Source organism: Ceratotherium simum, chromosome 11, assembly GCF_057802395.1.
Source record: "Ceratotherium simum simum isolate JZ-2026a chromosome 11, ASM5780239v1, whole genome shotgun sequence".
In the NCBI taxonomy this organism is placed as follows: Eukaryota; Metazoa; Chordata; class Mammalia; order Perissodactyla; family Rhinocerotidae; genus Ceratotherium; species Ceratotherium simum.
This window is the reverse complement of record NC_141910.1, coordinates 68,074,896-68,093,149: the sequence shown is the minus strand read 5'-3', so window position 1 is coordinate 68,093,149 and position 18,254 is coordinate 68,074,896. Positions and strand designations below refer to the sequence as shown.

The 18,254-nt window shown below is 48.8% G+C and overlaps 1 protein-coding gene across 1 annotated transcript in view; it reads right to left on the bottom strand.

Moving 5' to 3' along the window:
- CYS1 (cystin 1) overlaps nucleotides 1-10,232 on the bottom strand; it is a 29,108-nt gene extending 18,876 nt beyond the window's left edge. Inside the window, exon 1 of the mRNA XM_087437165.1 lies at nucleotides 9,715-10,232. Coding sequence (XP_087293291.1) covers nucleotides 9,715-10,029 — 315 coding nt within the window. The 5' untranslated portion in view covers nucleotides 10,030-10,232. The remainder of the gene's footprint in view (nucleotides 1-9,714) is intronic.
- Between the last annotated feature and the right edge of the window lie 8,022 nt (nucleotides 10,233-18,254).

Genomic DNA, 18,254 nt, shown 5'->3' with positions numbered 1-18,254 from the left:
ACAGAAGCCAACATCCTGGAACCACGGAGGGAGGGAGCCCTCTGAGGTCCTACCCCCGTCTCCAGGCACTGTGCGTCGAACAGTTTTAAATCGCACTATTTTTGTAGATCTCCTGAGAGGAAGACTCGTCCTTCAGTTTTTGATGTTCTCCAAGGTTCCAGGCTCAGCACTCTTCCACCCATCCGCATGCTCTCCCTCGTCAGCCCCCAGCTAATGCAGATGTTCACAAAGTTACAGAGCCAGCCCCAACCACTTTCTACAGCGACGTGAGTTTCTGAGAGCCCACGGAACTTGTCTGCCTCATACCCCGAACCCAACTTGTACAGCACTGAGCACCATTATCGACTCAACTACACAAGCAAGAAACCTTGCGGCCTTTCTAGAAACGCCTTCCCTTGCTGTCACCTCGCCTTCTCCCATCATCTCTTACCTGGATTACTGCAGTCCTCTCCCACCTGGGCGCCCCGCTGCCTGCAGTCTCCTCTCAGACCCCTCCCTCCTGCCACCACTTACCTTTCTAAAACACAGGCTGGGGAGGAGACACAGAAATTGATAAGGTGGGTGTCTCTGGGGAAGGGAACTGGGGAGAAGGTGGCGATAGGGTGGAAGGGAAACTTTCCCTTCAGTGTATTTTTAAAAGTTTTCTCAGGTGCATGTATATCACCTATTCTGATTTTTAAAATAAACACTTAAAAATAATGAACACATCAAACTTCCACTAGCTCCCCACTGAAGCCCTCAGTCTAGAAGGTTGTAAAATCACAACGCAAACCCATCTCATTGCCTCTTGCGCTCCATCCGTCATCACCTTGCTGTCCAGCCACACCGGACTACACGCTGTTCTCCAGCACTTTCATCCCTCTGGGTTTTCTACATGCTGATCCCTCTTTCTGGAATGCTCCATCCTTTTTCAACTGCTGGAAAACTCTATTGATCCTTTAGAACCAACTCAGACGTTAGGTCCACTGGGAAGACTTCTGCCTCGGACGGGATTACTCCACTCCTCCTGTGTATAATCATTCCAACACACTTCTACCACAGGGCTCCCATGATGGACGACAAATGCTCCTTTACACCACCCTCCCCAACACAGTTATGAGCTTTTTGGGGTCAGCACTATGTTTTACTCTTCTATGTATCCTAGATTGATCAAATACCACTTACTGCCACTTAAGTTTGTGTTCCTTGCTATAGATCTGAATGCAGATAGATGGTAACCGTCTTCAAAATAGTGGCTTTTTTGCCAAAAGTCCATTATATTATCCATCACTTTTAAGTCCATCTGGTGGATCTGCTTTCCAGTCATGCAATAATTTTGATCACTTGTTTCACCTTCACATCCCACAGCACTGTGAGCCAGGATTACTGTCAAGTCCTGGCTGATGGTAACAGATAAGCAAGAATTATCCTGGTCCTCCTTTATTAGAACAAAATGGACCCTTTGCAAAAATGGTGGGTGATGGATTCATTCAGCTTAAGGAGAAGACATTATTGCCCTAGACCTTCTTGCAAAGAATGTGCTATATTTGCAACAGAAGAATTCCCAGAAACAGAACTTCCCTAGATCTTGAGTGACCCAGATTTATTAGGCAGAGGGGGAAAAGAGTCTGAATTACTACTTGGTAGTAAAAGTACTGAATTTATGTTTATTGAATTGAATCAAAATTTCCTCTTTAAGGGAGCCCCTGAATTTCACCAGCACATTTAATCTCAAAAACTTTTAACCTATTCCGGGACTGAGATTTTATGGTTAATTCAGTATCCTAACAGAGCCACCCTTACGGCTATCCACTACCACTGCACTGTAAAAAGAACCATCCTGAAAGCATTGACTACACTCCAGTTTCCTGTCTCCCATTCCCCATGAACTCCAGCCCATCAGGCGCCCCCACTTCACCGACGCAGCTATCATCAAGGGCACCAGGAACCTCCAAGTTGCTAAATTCAACGGTCAGTTCTCAGGCATCATCTTACTTGTCCCATCAGACAGCACTTACAGCTGGTCACCTCCTCCTTCTTGGAACACTTTCCTCCCTTGGCTTCCAGACACGGCATACTCTTGGTTTTATAGCTTGTTCCCTTTAGGATGTCCCCTCATCTTCTCCACCTCTGAACACAGCACTCACTCTTCGGCCTCTTCTCATACTAGTTCATACACACAAACACCAAGAACAGCGCCTGGCACACAGTCAGTGGCACACAGTCAGGTGTCAGCTGGCATCATTATTACTGGTGATCCAATCTAATCTCAACCCTCCTGTGTTCTAATGGCTCCCAAATTTATAATTCCAAACCCAATCCCCCCCAAATGCCAAACTCTTACAAAGATCTCTTCACTGACATCTCTACTTGGATGTCTAATAGGCATCTCAAACGTAACATTCAAAACCAAATTCCTGATTGACAACACCCAAAACCTACCCCTTCCACATTTCCCATGTCAGCTGGCGGCAACTACATCCTTCTAGCTGCTCAAGCCAACAACTCTGGCATCATCTTTGACTCTTTCCTTTCTTATACATCCCACAGCCAATCCATTAGTAAACTGGTTGTCTCGATCTTTAATCCCTGTCCATAGGCCAACCACTCCTCACCACCTCCCTCACTACCGCCCTGGTCCCAACACCCTCTCCTCTCACTTGAATTACTGCAAAAGCCTCCCAACTCCACTGCCAACTCTGGCCCCGCCACCGCATCCCAGTGTGTCTTCAACATGGTGGCCAGGGTGAGCCTTAAAACAAATCAGATCATATCATCCCTGTTCAAAACCCTCCAGCATTTTCCACCTCATTCAAAGTAAAAGCCACAGCCTGAGGCCTGTCATGCTCTGCCCAGACTCCAGGCCACCACCCTGTCTCCCACTAGGCTGACCTTGCTCCCTCCACTCCAGCCACACTGCCCAATTCACTGCTCTTTGAACACACCCTCCAGGCTCTACCCCAGGGCCTTGGACCTGCTGACCCCTGCCCCAGAACACTGGTTCCCACAGAGCACGGCTGGCCCTCGCCTCTCTCACGTCTTTGCCCAGATGCCACCTCCTCACTTCTACCTTCCCTGCCCCCCTATTTAAGATGACAACCCAGGCCTGCTCCTGCTCTCCCCGGCCTGCGGCTTTACTGTTCTCTATCCCTGGTTTGTCCACCACTGGACTCACACGAGCAGGACGGCAGCAGAGGTCTCAGCTGTGTGGCTCACTGATGGGGGACCAGTACCTACAGCAGCACCTGGCACAGGCAGGTGCTCAGAAAACATATGTTGAACAGATGGGTCAATATTAGATGGTACATTTTCCTAATTAATAGACTACTGATTGGCAGAGATACTGCTGCATTTTTTTAAAAACCACAATTTGATTAAATAACTTAAAAAAACACAAATCTAAATCCTTAGCTTTTCTCACATAACTTTCCCACCCTAAACAGTTCTCAGTTTGAATATCCCACTAAAATACCATTGATTTTAAGGTTCCATGACTTTGAGAAAGGAGTTCTGCCTTGGGCATCTAAGACTGTATAGGCACAAAGTTGAAAATTAATCCGGATGGTAATAGAAGTTAGTTCAGTGAGGGGGCCGGCCCCGTGGCTTAGCGGTTAAGTGCCTGCGCTCTGCTGCTGGCGTCCTGGGATTCGGATCCCGGGCGCGCACCCACGCACTGCTTGTCATGCCATGCTGTGGCGGCGTCCCATATAAAGTGGAGGAAACAGATGTTAGCCCAGGGCCAGTCTTCCTCAGCAAAAAGAGGAGAATTGGCATGGATGTTAGCTCAGGGCTGATCTTCCTCACACACACACACAAAAAGAGTTAGTTTAGTGAATTAAAGTACATGAATTTGATAGAATAGTGTGCATTCAAATAATAATTAAGACTATTATGAAGCAGGGGCCGGCCCCGTGGCCAGGGGCCGGCCCCGTGGCTTAGCGGTTAAGTATGTGCACTCCACTACTGGCGGCCGGGGTTCGGATCCCGGGCGCGCACCGACGCACTGCTTCTCTGGCCACGCTGAGGCCATGTCCCAAATACAGCAACTAGAAGGATGTGCAACTATGACATACAACTATCTACTGGGGCTTTGGGGGAAAAAAAAAATGGAGGAGGATTGGCAATAGATGTTAGCTCATAGCCAGTCTTCCTCAGCAAAAAAATGAGGAGGATTAGCATGGACGTTAGCTCAGGGCTGACCTTCCTCACAAAAAAAAAAAAAAGAATATTATGAAGCAACATGAAAAGCTGCTTATGAGATCGTTTAAGTAGAAAAAATTCAAAATAGAATGTTGTCATTTCCTTCGCAGATATTGCATTTTGCACGAGACCCTCCACCAGCAAAGATTATGACTCACTGAAAGCTCAGATGATGGTTAGCATTTTTTAGCAAAAAAGCACTTTTTAATTAAGGTATGTACATTTTTTTAGACACAATGCTATTGCACATTTAACAGACCAGAGTATACTGTAAACATAATTTTTATACGCATTGGGAAACCAATGCAAAAAAGGCACTTCTGCCTTTGCTCCAGTGCAAGCAGGCACACGCTTACATGCGCAGTCTCATGAAAATGCTCTAGTTAAAGGGTACTGTTTACAGATATAACATATTAGGTAAGTAATTGTGAGTTTCACAACTTTTAGTAAAAATTGTATGACACCTAAGCACATAAACATCTGAATGAGTGAGCAGGCTGCCGAAAATAACATTTAAGGGGTGTTATGGGGGCAAGAAGGGTGGTACTTTCATCAGACAAAAGTCCTCGATAAGTTTGCTTGGGGTGAAGGGGGCAGAAGTAGTGAGCATGAGGGGTTACTGAATCTTTATGAAATCATACGGTGAAGAAAAATGGGCAAGTCATTAGCAGCCTTGTTGTGAGCAAATCATTCAAAGTGTTGGCTTTGCCTTGTGACTCGAACACCTGGAAAATGGAAAAGGCATGGAACATTCTGGGTCGTCTAAGTAGGGGCTGGAGCCTGGCAGACCTATGTACAAACTCTGCCTCCCCCACTTATTGGCTGTGCGACTTTGGGTAAGTTATCAATCTCTCGGTGCTGGAATGGCCTCGTTTCTAAAACAAAGACGGCAATGTTTGCCTCCACAGGCTGTTTGAGGAGGGAGACGTGGGACAAGTACTATGAAGTTCCTAATCCAGCCCTGAACACAGACAGGCACCCAACAAATGCAGCCCTCCCTCCCCTTTCTTACTGTGCAGATCACCTGCAACAGAGCCAAATTATTCCACACGCTTCTCTGCAGTGAACATGGACGACAACTGAAAACCGCACAGAGGGAAAGACTTCTTTCTAGCTGATTTACAACAAAAAGTGTATGGAACTGGATTAGAAAATAGGAGTGTCACCGATGTTCTCTTTATTTGGTGAACTGCCTCAACAGTCATATGTCGTGAGTGTAAATACACACACAGACACACAGACTGTCACAGGTTCACCAGTGGCCTTGGCCTCACTCACCCCATTTTCCCCATGAGATCCTGTTTCCTGGAGGCGGGGGTTTATAACATAACCCCAGTGCAAAGGGACTACTGTATCCCTTACATTTGTGTCTTACATGAAATTTGCTCATATTTTTTCCTAAGCTTACCATCAAGAGTGAAAGTCCTCTTATCTAGTGTTTCATTACAAAGTACTGTGGTTCGCATACAAAAAAGAGTTTAATGGACAGTTGCTTCTGCAAAATGTAAGGGAAAAATTAATCTCGATTCAGAGCATATATACAAAGAAAGCTGAAAAACTCCATGCCCGGAGAGTTTTTTCAAGTGATTGCTGTAAACACTTCTTAAAAATTAATTTTAGGGGCTGGCACAATGGCATAGCGGTTAAGTTTGCGCTCTCTGCTTCAGTGGCCCCGGGTTCATGGGTTCAGGTCCTGGGTGTGGACCTGCACACTGCTCATCAAGCCATGCTGTGGCGGCATCCCACACACAAAGTAGAGGAAGACTGGCACAGATGTTAGCTCAGGGACAATCTTCCTCAAGCAAAAAGAGGAGGATTGGCAACAGGTGTTAGCTCAGGGCCAATCATCCTCACCCCCCCCAAAATAATTAATTTTAAAAATTCCAGTTTCAGATGGACTATGGCAACACTTTATTCTTATCCAGCAACCTTAACTGTATCAAGAAAACAACCAAGGATAAGACATCAGACAAAAAAAAAAAAACACTTGATCAACTAAAATAATTACCACAAAGCCTATTCACTGAAGAGATGATTCTTCTGGCCAGGGAAGAACCTCTCCCAGGCCTGACCTTGGAGGGTTCTGCTCTTCCCTTAAACACAGCGCTAGCAAGCGTGTTCTGTGACTCCAGCACCAGGGCAGCTCAGAGAGCTGTCTATTCAGGTGGGGGATACAGAGAAGGTTGGTGGTTGCCTATAGACTGACAATGATAAAAAGTGACAACTGCAAGACTGAGCGTGGACCAAGGTCAGAAAGACAATAACAAGCAAACATCACAGCTGTCAGGGCCATTTTTTTTGTGTGTGTGAGGAAGATCAGCCCTGAGCTAACATCCATGCTAATCCTCCTCTTTTTGCTGAGGAAGACCAGCTCTGAGCTAACATCTATTGCCAATCCTCCTCCTTTTTTCCCCTAAAGCTCCAGTAGATAGTTGTATGTCATAATTGCACATCCTTCTAGTTGCTGTATGTGGGACGCCGCCTCAGCATGGCCGGAGAAGCGGTGGGTCGGTGTGCGCCCGGGATCTGAACCCGGGCTGCCAGTAGCGGAGCGCGTGCACCCAACCGCTAAGCCACGGGGCCGGCCCCAGGGCCATTTTGATACAAAGGGTGCAGGAGTCTGACTGTCGAGGGTCTGATCTCTGCTCTACGATAACTGTGTGGCTTTAGGCAAGTTACTTAACCTCTCTGTGCCTATTTCCTCCTTCCCATCTGTAAAAATGGACAATAATAACTGTAAAGATTAAAAGAGTTGATATGTGTTCGAAACCCAAGTGCTCATTAAAATATTAGCTGCAATTATTCTTGAATGTAGTCAAGTGTAATACATAATATTCAGAAGGAAGGTTCAGAGACAGACAAAATCAATCTCTAAGAAATTCTAATCAACAGTGGTTAAAATTTTTCAGTGTGGGTGCTTAAAAGGATAATTTCGCTTGAGTTTGATATTCTCTTATGAAGAATACCTCTTGCCCCCAAAATACTACATAAACCTAAGGAAGGTTTTCTTCCTTCCTTCCTAAAGAAATTTAAAATAGTGTTATTTACATGCTCAATCAAGCAATTTCTCCATCCCTGGGAACATCATTTCTAACATTTTGAAGAAGAGCCAGCTTCTACCTATGAGTTTCAATATTGATTCACCAAAATCCTGATTTTTTCCTAGCCCAATAGTGTCTTATTAACTCAAAGTCTTGTAAAATGTGCAATTGCTGAGAGAAACAATGAAAGGATGTAATCTATAAAGCAAAAAGCATGAACTCCGCACTTGAGCTTACAGGCAGTTAACCTTCTATCTGTGACCCTTAGAGCCAGGAGATTAGGAGGCTTCAGCCTTTTCACTTGGTCTCCCAAGACCTGAAAATAATGAATTGGACTCAGGAGCTTCCTTACAGCTCTAAGAATCTGTGATTCTAGGGTTCATTCAAGAAGCATTTATGGTACAGAGGACACATACAATCCACACCCCAAAGAGCAACCACAGCTCCCTGATTTTACCTCCTAAACATCTCGAGCCATCTCCCCTTCAGCCCTCCCACTGCACTGCCTCCGTCAGGACCTGCTCACCTGCACCACTGAAGTAGTCCCAACTTGGTCACCTTGCCCCTAGTCTAACTCTGCCCAGGTCACCCTCCCCAGAGCTGCTGGTGTCATCTTCCTAAAACACAAAATGTCACTCCCCCTAGCCCTTCAAAGATACCCACAGCTTTTATGATAAAGTCCAAACTTCTTAACATGGAACACTCCTAGCATGACATATCCATATCATGGCATTCACCCTTCCCGCCCTCTTCAACCCATATATTCCCCACCCATGCCCCGTGCACCCTACGCCCTGGCCACCACCGCTTTTGCATACTGGGCTCTCTCTGCCCAAGTGCTCTCCTCCCCTTGTTTGCTTAGCTAATGCCCCAGACCCTTCCAGATGCAGGTCAAGTGCTGTCCTTCTGGAATGCCCACTGGACTTCTCCAGGGGATCAATTGCTACACAGAGCTCTCACCATCCTACTTTTGTTTGTGGATCTTCCCCCCCATCAGACTATGGACTTCTTTAGGGCAAGGACTTTGTGCCGTCTCTGTTCATCTCTAGCACCTAGAGCAGTGCCCAGCCCACAGCAGGTGCTCAAACAATACCTGAGAAACGACAGAACGAGTTAGGCAGCCCCTGACCCTAAGAGTCACTGTGATACTCAGGGAACGGGGAGGGAAGGGATCCATTCTTTCTGTTGTCTTCTCATTTTCACTTCTGAAGTTTCCAGAGCACTTGAAAATTGAACACTAAAAGATGCTTTCCATACTATGTCAGAATTTTCCCTAAATTTCCCAACTGTTGATCCATTTCTAGTGTTATATAACTGAACGCTGATGTAGTCGTAAAGGAATCTTGTTATATAATTCAGTCCTACTTAACTGCAGCTCACTTTGGGAGGGCAGCAGAGGACAGTCGGGAGGACGGGAGGAAGGCTATCTGCACTGTGCGAGTGGGGCCGGTCCTTCCCTCCCCTCTCCCACCTCACTGCAGTGTCTTCAGGCTTCTACTGCTTGCTGGCTGCCCAGGAACACACTCCCCTCAGGTCCCCAGCAGTTGTTAAGCAAATCCTGGGGACTAGGGAAGGGGGTGCTGCCTTTGGCATCCTCCTCAAGCCCAGAAGCAGATATTAAAGATCTTGTTCATTCAGCTCCGCTGGAGTAAAGACTGTTGCCAAACAGCGTGCTCGTTTTTATTGTTTTTTCTAGAACAGCAGGGCTGTTATTACAAGTGTTCTTGAGAGCAGAGGGAAGCCAAAAAGAGATTCCACAGCATCTTAAAAATAGCCAGTAGTATGTGAACTGCATGACCAGCGAGGCAAAGATCCTCAAGTGTCTGACACGCGGGGCACTGTGAACCACTGTTCGGCTACCGGTCCCACCGCTTAGCACCCTCCTCCAACAGTGTCCCCAGGGAACGGCCAAGGGAAGGCACTTGAGAGGAAACAGCACCCCTGACCAGCTCCCCCCTAGGCTGGAAGGGGCCGGGTGCTGCACTTTGAGGGCGGACACAGTTCCAAAAGGAAAGGGCCGGCGGGCTATGGCCAGAGGAGAGTCCCGGAGATGCATTTGTGCCAAGGGGTGTCTGTCCCCCTGCCCTTCAAGGCTGCTCCCAGCAGTGTCACCCCAAAACTGGAGGCAGTTAGACCAGCACCCAGAGGAGGCAGAGAGGGAGAAAATCAGAGGGGAGTTAGTGAAGGAGAGACCGTGGATCAGCAAGAGACCTCGGAGGGATTCGGAGACAGCGAGACGGGGGATGACACACGGGGAAGTGGGGAACGGGGAGCCCGGCAGGGACTGGAGGCGGGCGGGGGGGGACACGCAGCGGGGGTGGGAGCGAGAGGGGAGAGAGCGGCGGCACGGCTAGGGGCTGGGGACAGGACGGGCGACGGGGCTGGGGACAGGACGAGGGAGCCACTCGGGGGGGGGGGGGCTGCAGGGGCGCGGGCCGCGGGAGGGGCTCCGGGGCAGACACCCGCGCGGCGAGCGCAGGGCTCCGACACTCACCGCGCTCCCGGCGCCCGCGCAGGGTCGGGGCCGCGCCGGGCCCCGCGGGGCCAGCTCTCCCGGGCCCCAGGCCGCCGACTCGGCCAGCAGCTGGTCCAGCAGGCGCAGGGTCTCGTCCCTGCCGTCGGGGGGCGCCGCGGGGTCGGGGCCGGGCGCCTCCGCCTCCGCCGCCTCCCCGGCCTCCTCCCGGGCGGCCGCCGGCGCCAGCGTCCCCGTCACGCCCTCCGAGGCCGCCCCGCCGGGCCCCGCAGGCCGGCTGTCGGGGCCGCGCAGCCGCCTCAGAGCCCGGCCGCTCCGGCTGCTGCCGCTGCCCATGGCGCCCGCCGCCCGCCCGGCCCGGAGCAGGCCCGTCACGCCGCGCGGGCGCCGGAGGGCGGGGACGCGGGCGGGGCGCGGCGGGGCGGGGGGACCCGGCCTTGGGTTGCGGGGGCGGCCGGGGACGCGGGGGCGGCCCGGGGCCCGGCCGGCGGGCAGGGGCGAGCCCCAGCCTGTGGGAGGTCCTGGGGAGTGCCTGCCCGGTGCGGGCGCGCTGGCGGGAGGGGGCGCGGGCCCTGGGGGGCGGTGTCCCTCCGCCTCCGTCGGCCGCCCCCTTCCCGCTCCCGCCTCCCGCCCGCCCCTCCCGGTCCGCCGGGCCCCGCCGCCTGGAAGAACTGAAAACACCGGGGCCCCGACAGGCCTGGGGGAACTCGGCGGGGCTCTCTGTCCGTTTCTGGAAAGCACTTCTGAGGCAGACATGACGGGCCGGCGTGAGGGGCGAGGAGAGTAGGGAGGTGACTTCGCAGCCTTGCCTGCCGGGGCTTAGGGGGCGGTGGGCGACTTCACCTCTCCGAGCCGCGGGTTCCTCAGATGTCACGTGGGGGAAGGGACGGGGCGGTACAAGTACCTCCGAGGGTTGGCTAGATAATGAATGTGCAGCGCCTCAGAGGCCTCCCCACCCTCAATTTCTGCTCCTCTCCCTCCCGCGCACGGACAGACCTAAGACGGGACAGGAGGGCAGGGGCGACCGTCCCGGGGTGGACGCCCCCTCCAGCCTCTCCGCGGAGGAGCGCGGCAGCGGGCGGCCCTGGGCCCTCGGGTCCCCTTCCTGCCCCATCGGAGATCTGGCTCCTGAATGCTGAGCCTCATCAGAAACCCTCATCAAAAAAAGTAATCAGTTTTGGGAAAGAAAGTTTTTAAAAAGAGGGAGACAGAAAGCATCCTCTCACCCCAAGAAAAACGCAAAGGAATTACCAATAGGTACCGATAACTAATTGGAACTTTTGGTCATTGGTTGGTAAAAAAGAAACAAAGAAAAACTGTTATTATTTTTAAGTGACTAACCCCAAAATAAGAGCAAGAAGCGCTCCAAAGCTGTCTAATTGAAACCCGGTGGTATTGTTGGTCGTGCTCGCATTTTACTTAGACTTGGTTTCCTCCAATCCCTTCCCCACTTACTTAAAAACCCAACCTTTTCAAAGCTGGACAACTCACACGTCCTGGGTTTAACTCACATATCTTGACTTGACATTAACTCAAATCCAGACTGGATTGCAGAATAATTGTTAAAATGAAATTTTTGCTAAACTTTCCCAACCATAGACTTGAAATTTTACTATTTTATCACTTCAGGAGTAGGCATTAAAAACTTTATGCCTGAGGCCGGCCCGGTGGCACAAGCGGTTAAGTGCGCACTCCGCTGCGGCGGCCGGGGTTTCGCCGGTTCGGATCCCGGGCGCTCACTGATGCACGGCTTGGAAAGCCATGCTGTGGCGGCGTCCCATATAAAGTGGAGGAAGATGGGCACGGATGTTAGCCCAGGGCCAGTCTTCCTCAGCAAAAAGAGGAGGATTGGCAGATGTTAGCTCAGGGCCGATCCTCCTCACAAAAAAAAAAAAAAAAAACACTTTATGCCCAAGAAAATAGAATAAACATGAAATTCAAGTCCATATCCATTTGTTTTATTATCAAGAGACCAAGGAAGTATTCATAACTCCCCTTCCCTTTTTTCTTTTTATTTTTTTGATGTGGTGTCTTATCCAGATGTAGGAGATGGGCCAAATACATTATTTGATGTCGTTGGGTGTTCTAAGTCCACAGATGTGTCTAGTTTGGGAGCTATTGGTGTAAGTTCTCTTTAAGAAAACAAATCTCATCTTGAAACTCTTTAAGCCTGGAAAAAACAAAACCATTCAGAGGGAAAAGAAATTTTTCTGAGCTAAGTTCAGCTAAGTTTAATCATTTAAAGGAAAACATGTTTTACTTCTCCCTAAGTAGAGTCTAGTCATGTGACTCATAGTTTAAATATATCCACAGCTCCCTGTGTTCACCTCCCAGGGCAGTTGATTTTTCTGACCCCTCTCGGTTCCAATCCTGTTTCCTCAGACTTGTCTAGCTTGCTGTGCTTCGCTGAGAGTAATGCCAAAGGCTGTGTTCTTTCCACTTGGGGAGTGCATTTAAAATCAGCTACACATGGAGACCTGGCTTCCATCAAATATGCTAAAAAACACAGACTGATTTTATTAGAAGCTTCCCATAATAAGCAAACAATCTAAGCTCTCCCACATGACTAAGGCCACCTCACATCACCTGTAGAAATAAATAAGATCTCTTTGTCCCAAAGGGTTGGCAAAGTCCCAGGAATATTGGGACATTGAATATGGGGTCTAGGGGCCGGCCCCATGGCCTAGCAGTTAAGTGTGCGCGCTCCGCTACTGGCGGCCCGGGTTCGGATCCCCGGTGCGCACCGACGCACCCCTTGTCCGGCCATGCTGAAGCGGCGTCCCGCATACAGCAACTAGAAGGATGTGCAACTATGACATACAACTATCTACTGGGGCTTTGGGGAGAAAAAGAGAAAGGAGGAGGATTGGCAATAGATGTTAGCTCAGGGCCGGTCTTCCTCAGCAAAAAAAACAAGAGGAGGATTAGCATGGATGTTAGCTCACGGCTGATCTTCCTCACAAAAAAAAAGAAAGAAAGAAAGAAAATGGGGTCTAATTCCTCTTAAGGAAGCATCCTGGCAGCCACACCTTTCCAGCTCAAGGACTTCTTTATGCAGTGACTGTGGTGGTGGCTGGTGAGCGGGGTGGAAGATGAGGCCCAGCTTGGGAGCTATCTGCTCAACTCCTGGAAAATAAGAACTTCCTTGCAATGCACAAATTAAACTTTGGGAGAGAACTGTAGGTGTTGATACTTTCAGCAGGAGATGTGTCCTGAACGATGTTTTCCTTGGCAATAGGACTAGCCCGGCGTCTGGAGGTGATGCAGGTCCTCTCCTTACCATAGCCCAAGGACCACCCCCCATTGCAGTGGGCTGACAACTCCTCCCTTTCAAAGCCCCACTCAAGTGCCCTTCTTCAGGGACCCTCCAGATCTATTCTCCCCGCTCAGAACCTCAATAATTTTCCACCATTCCTGCCTGACACATCACTAGCTGTTAATGGGAGAGACATGTTGTGTAGATGCTGGTTATCATGAAGATGCAGAAAGATAGGATTTATACTCAGATGAGAAATGAAACAGCATTTGAAATACAGGCAAGCCCTGTTTCTATTTTTAATGCTTAATCAGTAACTTGAGAGAGCCATCAATTATTGCTGACACATTTAGAGAACAGTATCTCATACAATTGCTATTGCCTTCTCGCAGAGTGCCCAAGCTTTTGCTTTTGGTTTCCTGGCTTCACCACTGAGAGGGCTGGGGGGAAGTGTATGGAAGACTCAACACCATTCATTCAGGACAATTAATGAGCTACAGAACTCCTTTGCAACATTTACTCCAAAATAAGATATCTTAAGTCCTCAGCGTTGGCATCCCCACATCACGATTGATTTGGCCCATTCTATAACGTTGTAAAAAATTCTGACTTAAGCAGTAAAACATGTTTAAACAAAAGGTGGAAGGTGGGGTTTATGATGCAGACTTTCCATGAGTTGACCAGTTCTCATTGCTCAACGAGACATCTATAGGCTTCCAGTTCAAAATGGCAAATCAGGCACAGAGCTCGCTCCTCTTGTGACTTAAGACTCCACTGGAATTAAGATATCGAAGTTAAAAAAAAAAGGAAGTTCAGGAAAGAAAAAGGGATGGGGAAGGAGTTGTAAAAGGGAAAGAAAGTCACCAATGAGAGATTTCAACCCCTTTCTGGAAGATGGAAAGATGATAGGAGAGAGTTGCCAGATGAAGCAGGAAGAGAAATTACAGCCTACCGTATGACGTCAGGGGCTGGAGAGGAAACGGAGTCAGTCTGCTGACGGATGAGGCTCTGGGGCTTGGTCAGCAGGTGTGAAGGTGGGAGTGAGAAGTAGGGATGCAAACCAGAGGACTGATTGGAGGTCTTCATATGGACCGTGCCTCATCGCCCACCCCACCCCGTTCATGTGAATAGAGAGGAGCAGGTCGCTGGTGTGGCTGACTCCGCGGCTCTGTGAATAAGACTCTCTTCCCGCTGAGTTTTTACCTGGAGTGGGGAGCTCCGGGTGGGGTGGGGTGTGGACTAGGGGCCAGGAAGCTGGCCACTCTAGAGTTGGGCTACCCCGGTTCGGGCACCCACACCTGGTGCAGTTCGTGTGGAAGGACTGTCCCTTCCCCAGGGGCTTGGACAGGGAGCATCGTGACTGTCCAGCACGGTATCCACACTTGCTGGCCTCAACAATCCTGTTCCCTTCTCCTTGTAGATCCGCTGCACAGACAGCCCTGGGCTGACTCCCCTTTCCACAAACCCACAGTTTTGGGTTGGCGATTTGGAGGCCACTCAAAGCATACCCAGACTCTAGGCTTCCTCAGGGTTATTTGTCATCCTGAGGAAATTGTGTAGCGGGAGGGGAGGGAGGACAGTCGCAGGGAGGGGGCAATGAGTCCGGTGCAAATGTGGCCATTAATACGTCCTGTTTATCACAGAAGTTAACCTCTGCAACATCCCTGGCTGAAAAGAGTGTTCAATGAACATGAAATGTCCAACTCTAAGCTCAGACACCCTCACCGTGCATGGCAAATCTGCAACATGGAAACTGCCCTGTTTGGGCAGTCCCCTCTGCACAGAACCAGCCATGGTCCCAGAGAGCTGGGAAGATGCTCACATTCCTCCTTGTTGGAGACCTGAGAGTTAACCAGTGAATTAATCAGCTAAAGGAACAGAGGACTCCAGTTAAAGCTCAGGTTAAATATTAAGTCTCCTGACTCATTCATTCGTAGCTCTTTAACTTGTCAAGTGGAGTCGAAGCCCCAGCCTGCTCACAGGGGTTACTGATGAATGCCCGCGCACTGTTTGTACAAGTCCTGCAGCCGGGAAGGAGCATCTGTCCTCTGGAACGCAACCTCCCTTCCCTATGCAATCCACTACCGCCAAACAGGGGCAGCTGGCACTTCCTGAGAGGCGGCCAGGCTCTGCTCTGGTCCCTTTACAGACCTTGGCTCTATAAGGAGCCCCTCAGCAACCTTATAAGGTAGATATTACCTTCCTCCATTTTATGGATGGCAAAGCTGAGGCTCAGAAGAGCAGGGAACTTGCCTAAGGTCTCAAAGCTAGTAAGCAGAGCTAGGACTCGAACTCAAGTCTGTCTAGTCTCCACGGTCTTGCATTATGCTATACCCAAATACACGAGAAACCTAGCAAAACAGACAAGGTGAGCTGTGAGTATAAGGTGCCCAGGGCTACCAGGTAGGTAGGGTCACCAACTCTTCCTGTTTGCCTGGGACTGAGGGTATTCCCGGGTTGTGGGACTTTCAGCTGGATGACTTGGTCACCCTACATGTAGGGTTGTACAGGTTGTTCACTGAACAAAAGTGGTCGGTGACTTGTGAGCAAAAGTGAGTGTGTCACTTCTGGGCTAGAGAAATCAATTCTGCTGAAAGATCCTCTCACATTCTCTTTCTCTCTGCACAGTGACAGGTAATGTTAAGATGGTGGCAGCTCTATCAGCCAGGATCTAGAGGGGGAAGTCACAGGGCAGATCCTCTGGCTAACACGTGATGGACATGTAGCCTAGGCAAGAACTAAATCTTTGCTGTTTTAAGCTAGTTCTACTGGGGGTTGTTTCTTAGGAGGCATCAGATAGGCTTTCCTCAGTGATACTCTGTGGTAGAGAAGTTGATACTCGATTCTGTGAACCATGTAGGGCCCTGGAGAGTAATACAGCAGGGTTTGCAGTTTTCAAGGACCACTCCAGTCTATCTCATTGGGGCTTTTAAACATCAATAAGTTTAGTAATAGGTTTAGTCTTAAATATATTCTTAGAAACTAAGATTTTTTTAACTCTGACTATAATTTTTTGGTAAAAGTTACTTTAATAGTAGTTGTGATGGTTAATTGTATGTGTCAACTTGACCGGGCTAAGGGATGCCCAGATAGCTGGTAAAACATTATTTCTGGGTGTGTCTGTGAGGGTGTCTCCAGAAGAGACTAGCATTTGAATCAGTAGACTGAGTGAAGAAGATGCCCTCACCAACGTGGCTGAGGGCCTGACTAGAACAAAAAGGCAGAGGAAAGGTGAACTCACTGTCTCTGCTGGAGCTGGGACATCTACCTTCTGCCCTCCAACACCGGCGCTGCTCATTCTAAGGCCCTTGGACTCCGACTGAATTACACCACCGGCTTTCCTGGGTCTCCAGCTTGCAGATGGCAGATGGTGGGACTTCTCAGCCTCTGAAACCACATGAGCCCAATTCCTATAATTAGTCCCGCTCTCTCTCTCTCTCTCTCTCTCTATATATATATATATATATATATACACACACATATATATACACACACACATATATATACACACACATATATATACACACACATATATATACACACACGTATATATACACACATGTATATATATCTATAGATATATATATACACACACACACATATATCTATATATACACACATATATATATCCTATTGCTCCTGTTTCTCTGGAGAACCCTGACTAATACAGTAAGTCACGTAAAATCTCTGAGTAATAGAAGAAGCAAGTTTATTTTCCTACATTTCTTTTTTTTTTTTTTAATTTTATTTATTTATTTATCTTTCCCCCAAAGCCCCAGTAGATAGTTGTATGTCATAGCTGTACATCCTTCTAGTTGCTGTATGTGGGACACGACCTCGGCATGGCCAGAGAAGCAGTGTGTCGGTGCACGCCCGGGATCCGAACCCAGGCCGCCAGCGGCGGAGGGCATGCACTTAACCGCTAAGCCACGGGGCCAGCCCCAGTTTTTCCTACATCTCTTAAAAAGTTAACACTTATAGTTGGGGCAGCTTTGGGCTCTCTCTACCATGCTGCTGGCCCAAGGTTCTGGATAGTTTTGTGCTCCCTAACTCTGAAGTAAATCAACACAGCCAGCAGACTCCTTTCTGGGCACCACAGACTCAGAAGCCAGCGGGTGACCGGGTGGGGAAGGGAGCTGTGACAGCAGAAGGGGGGCTCTGCCGAGGCAGGAGGCCAGTCGTCCTTCTCAATCTGAAACGGCCATCCAGACACACCAATCTGGCCTCCCAGCCTGAGAGGTTTGATTTTTTTCACTCATGTTTTGATCATCTGTGTTAAAATTACAAATAATCACAACGCCATAACCGCCTCACGACTTGGTGTGCGGTGTGTGTAAGAGAATGGATACTTAGACCAGAGAAGGGAGTGTTTAGTTCAGGGGTCCGCAACCTACTGCAGCAAGCAAGCCAAATCCAGCTCCCCTCTGCTTTTGTAAACAAAGTTTTATTGGAACACAGCCACACCCCTGTTTGTTTGCGTACTGTCTCTGGCTGATTTTACATCCCTCTGAAGGGCTGAGAAATTGCTTCAGAGACTGTTTGTCCTGCAAAGCCTAAAACATTTACCATCTGGCTCTTGATGGAAAGTCTGCTGATCACTGGTGTAGTTGAAAGCCCTCTGAGTCTCACCCATCGGTCCCGGGTGATATGGTTTATTCATGAAAGACAAGGGAGTTAATATTAACCACCTACAGTTTTTAGTAACTTACTTCTGCCTTCATACCTAACTGCATTCTCACCCAGGGCCCCAGGCGAGACTGCTGAGTTACGAAACCCAATGTAAAAAAACTCTCATAAGGGGCTGGCCAGGTGGCGGAGCGGTTAAGTACGCGTGTTCCACTTCAGCGGCCAGGGGTTTGCCAGTTCGGATCCTGGGCGAGGACTTACAGCTCATCAAGCCATGCTGAGGCAGCATCCCATATAGAAGAGCTACAACTCTACAGCTATGATACACAACTATGTACTGGGGCTTTGGGGAGGAAAAAAAGAAAAAAGAGGAAGATTGGCAACAGATGTTAGTGCAAGGCCAATCTTCCTCAAAAAAATAAAAGAAATGATTAAAAAAATTCTTGTAGGCAATCAGCCTTCCCAATTTTTAAATTCCTTCTTTTGTATGAACCAGAAACTGGTTCTGAAGGTCATTTTGGTTTTCTACTTCTATAGTCTCGTTTTTCCTTACAGATAAAATAGTAAAAGCATTTCCCTCCCCTTGTTCTTTCTCTTATTCAGACCCAAATAAAAGTGAAAAATCTTTTCAATTTCCAGTTTTGCAAGCATCAACACTAAGAATATATTAAGTTATTTT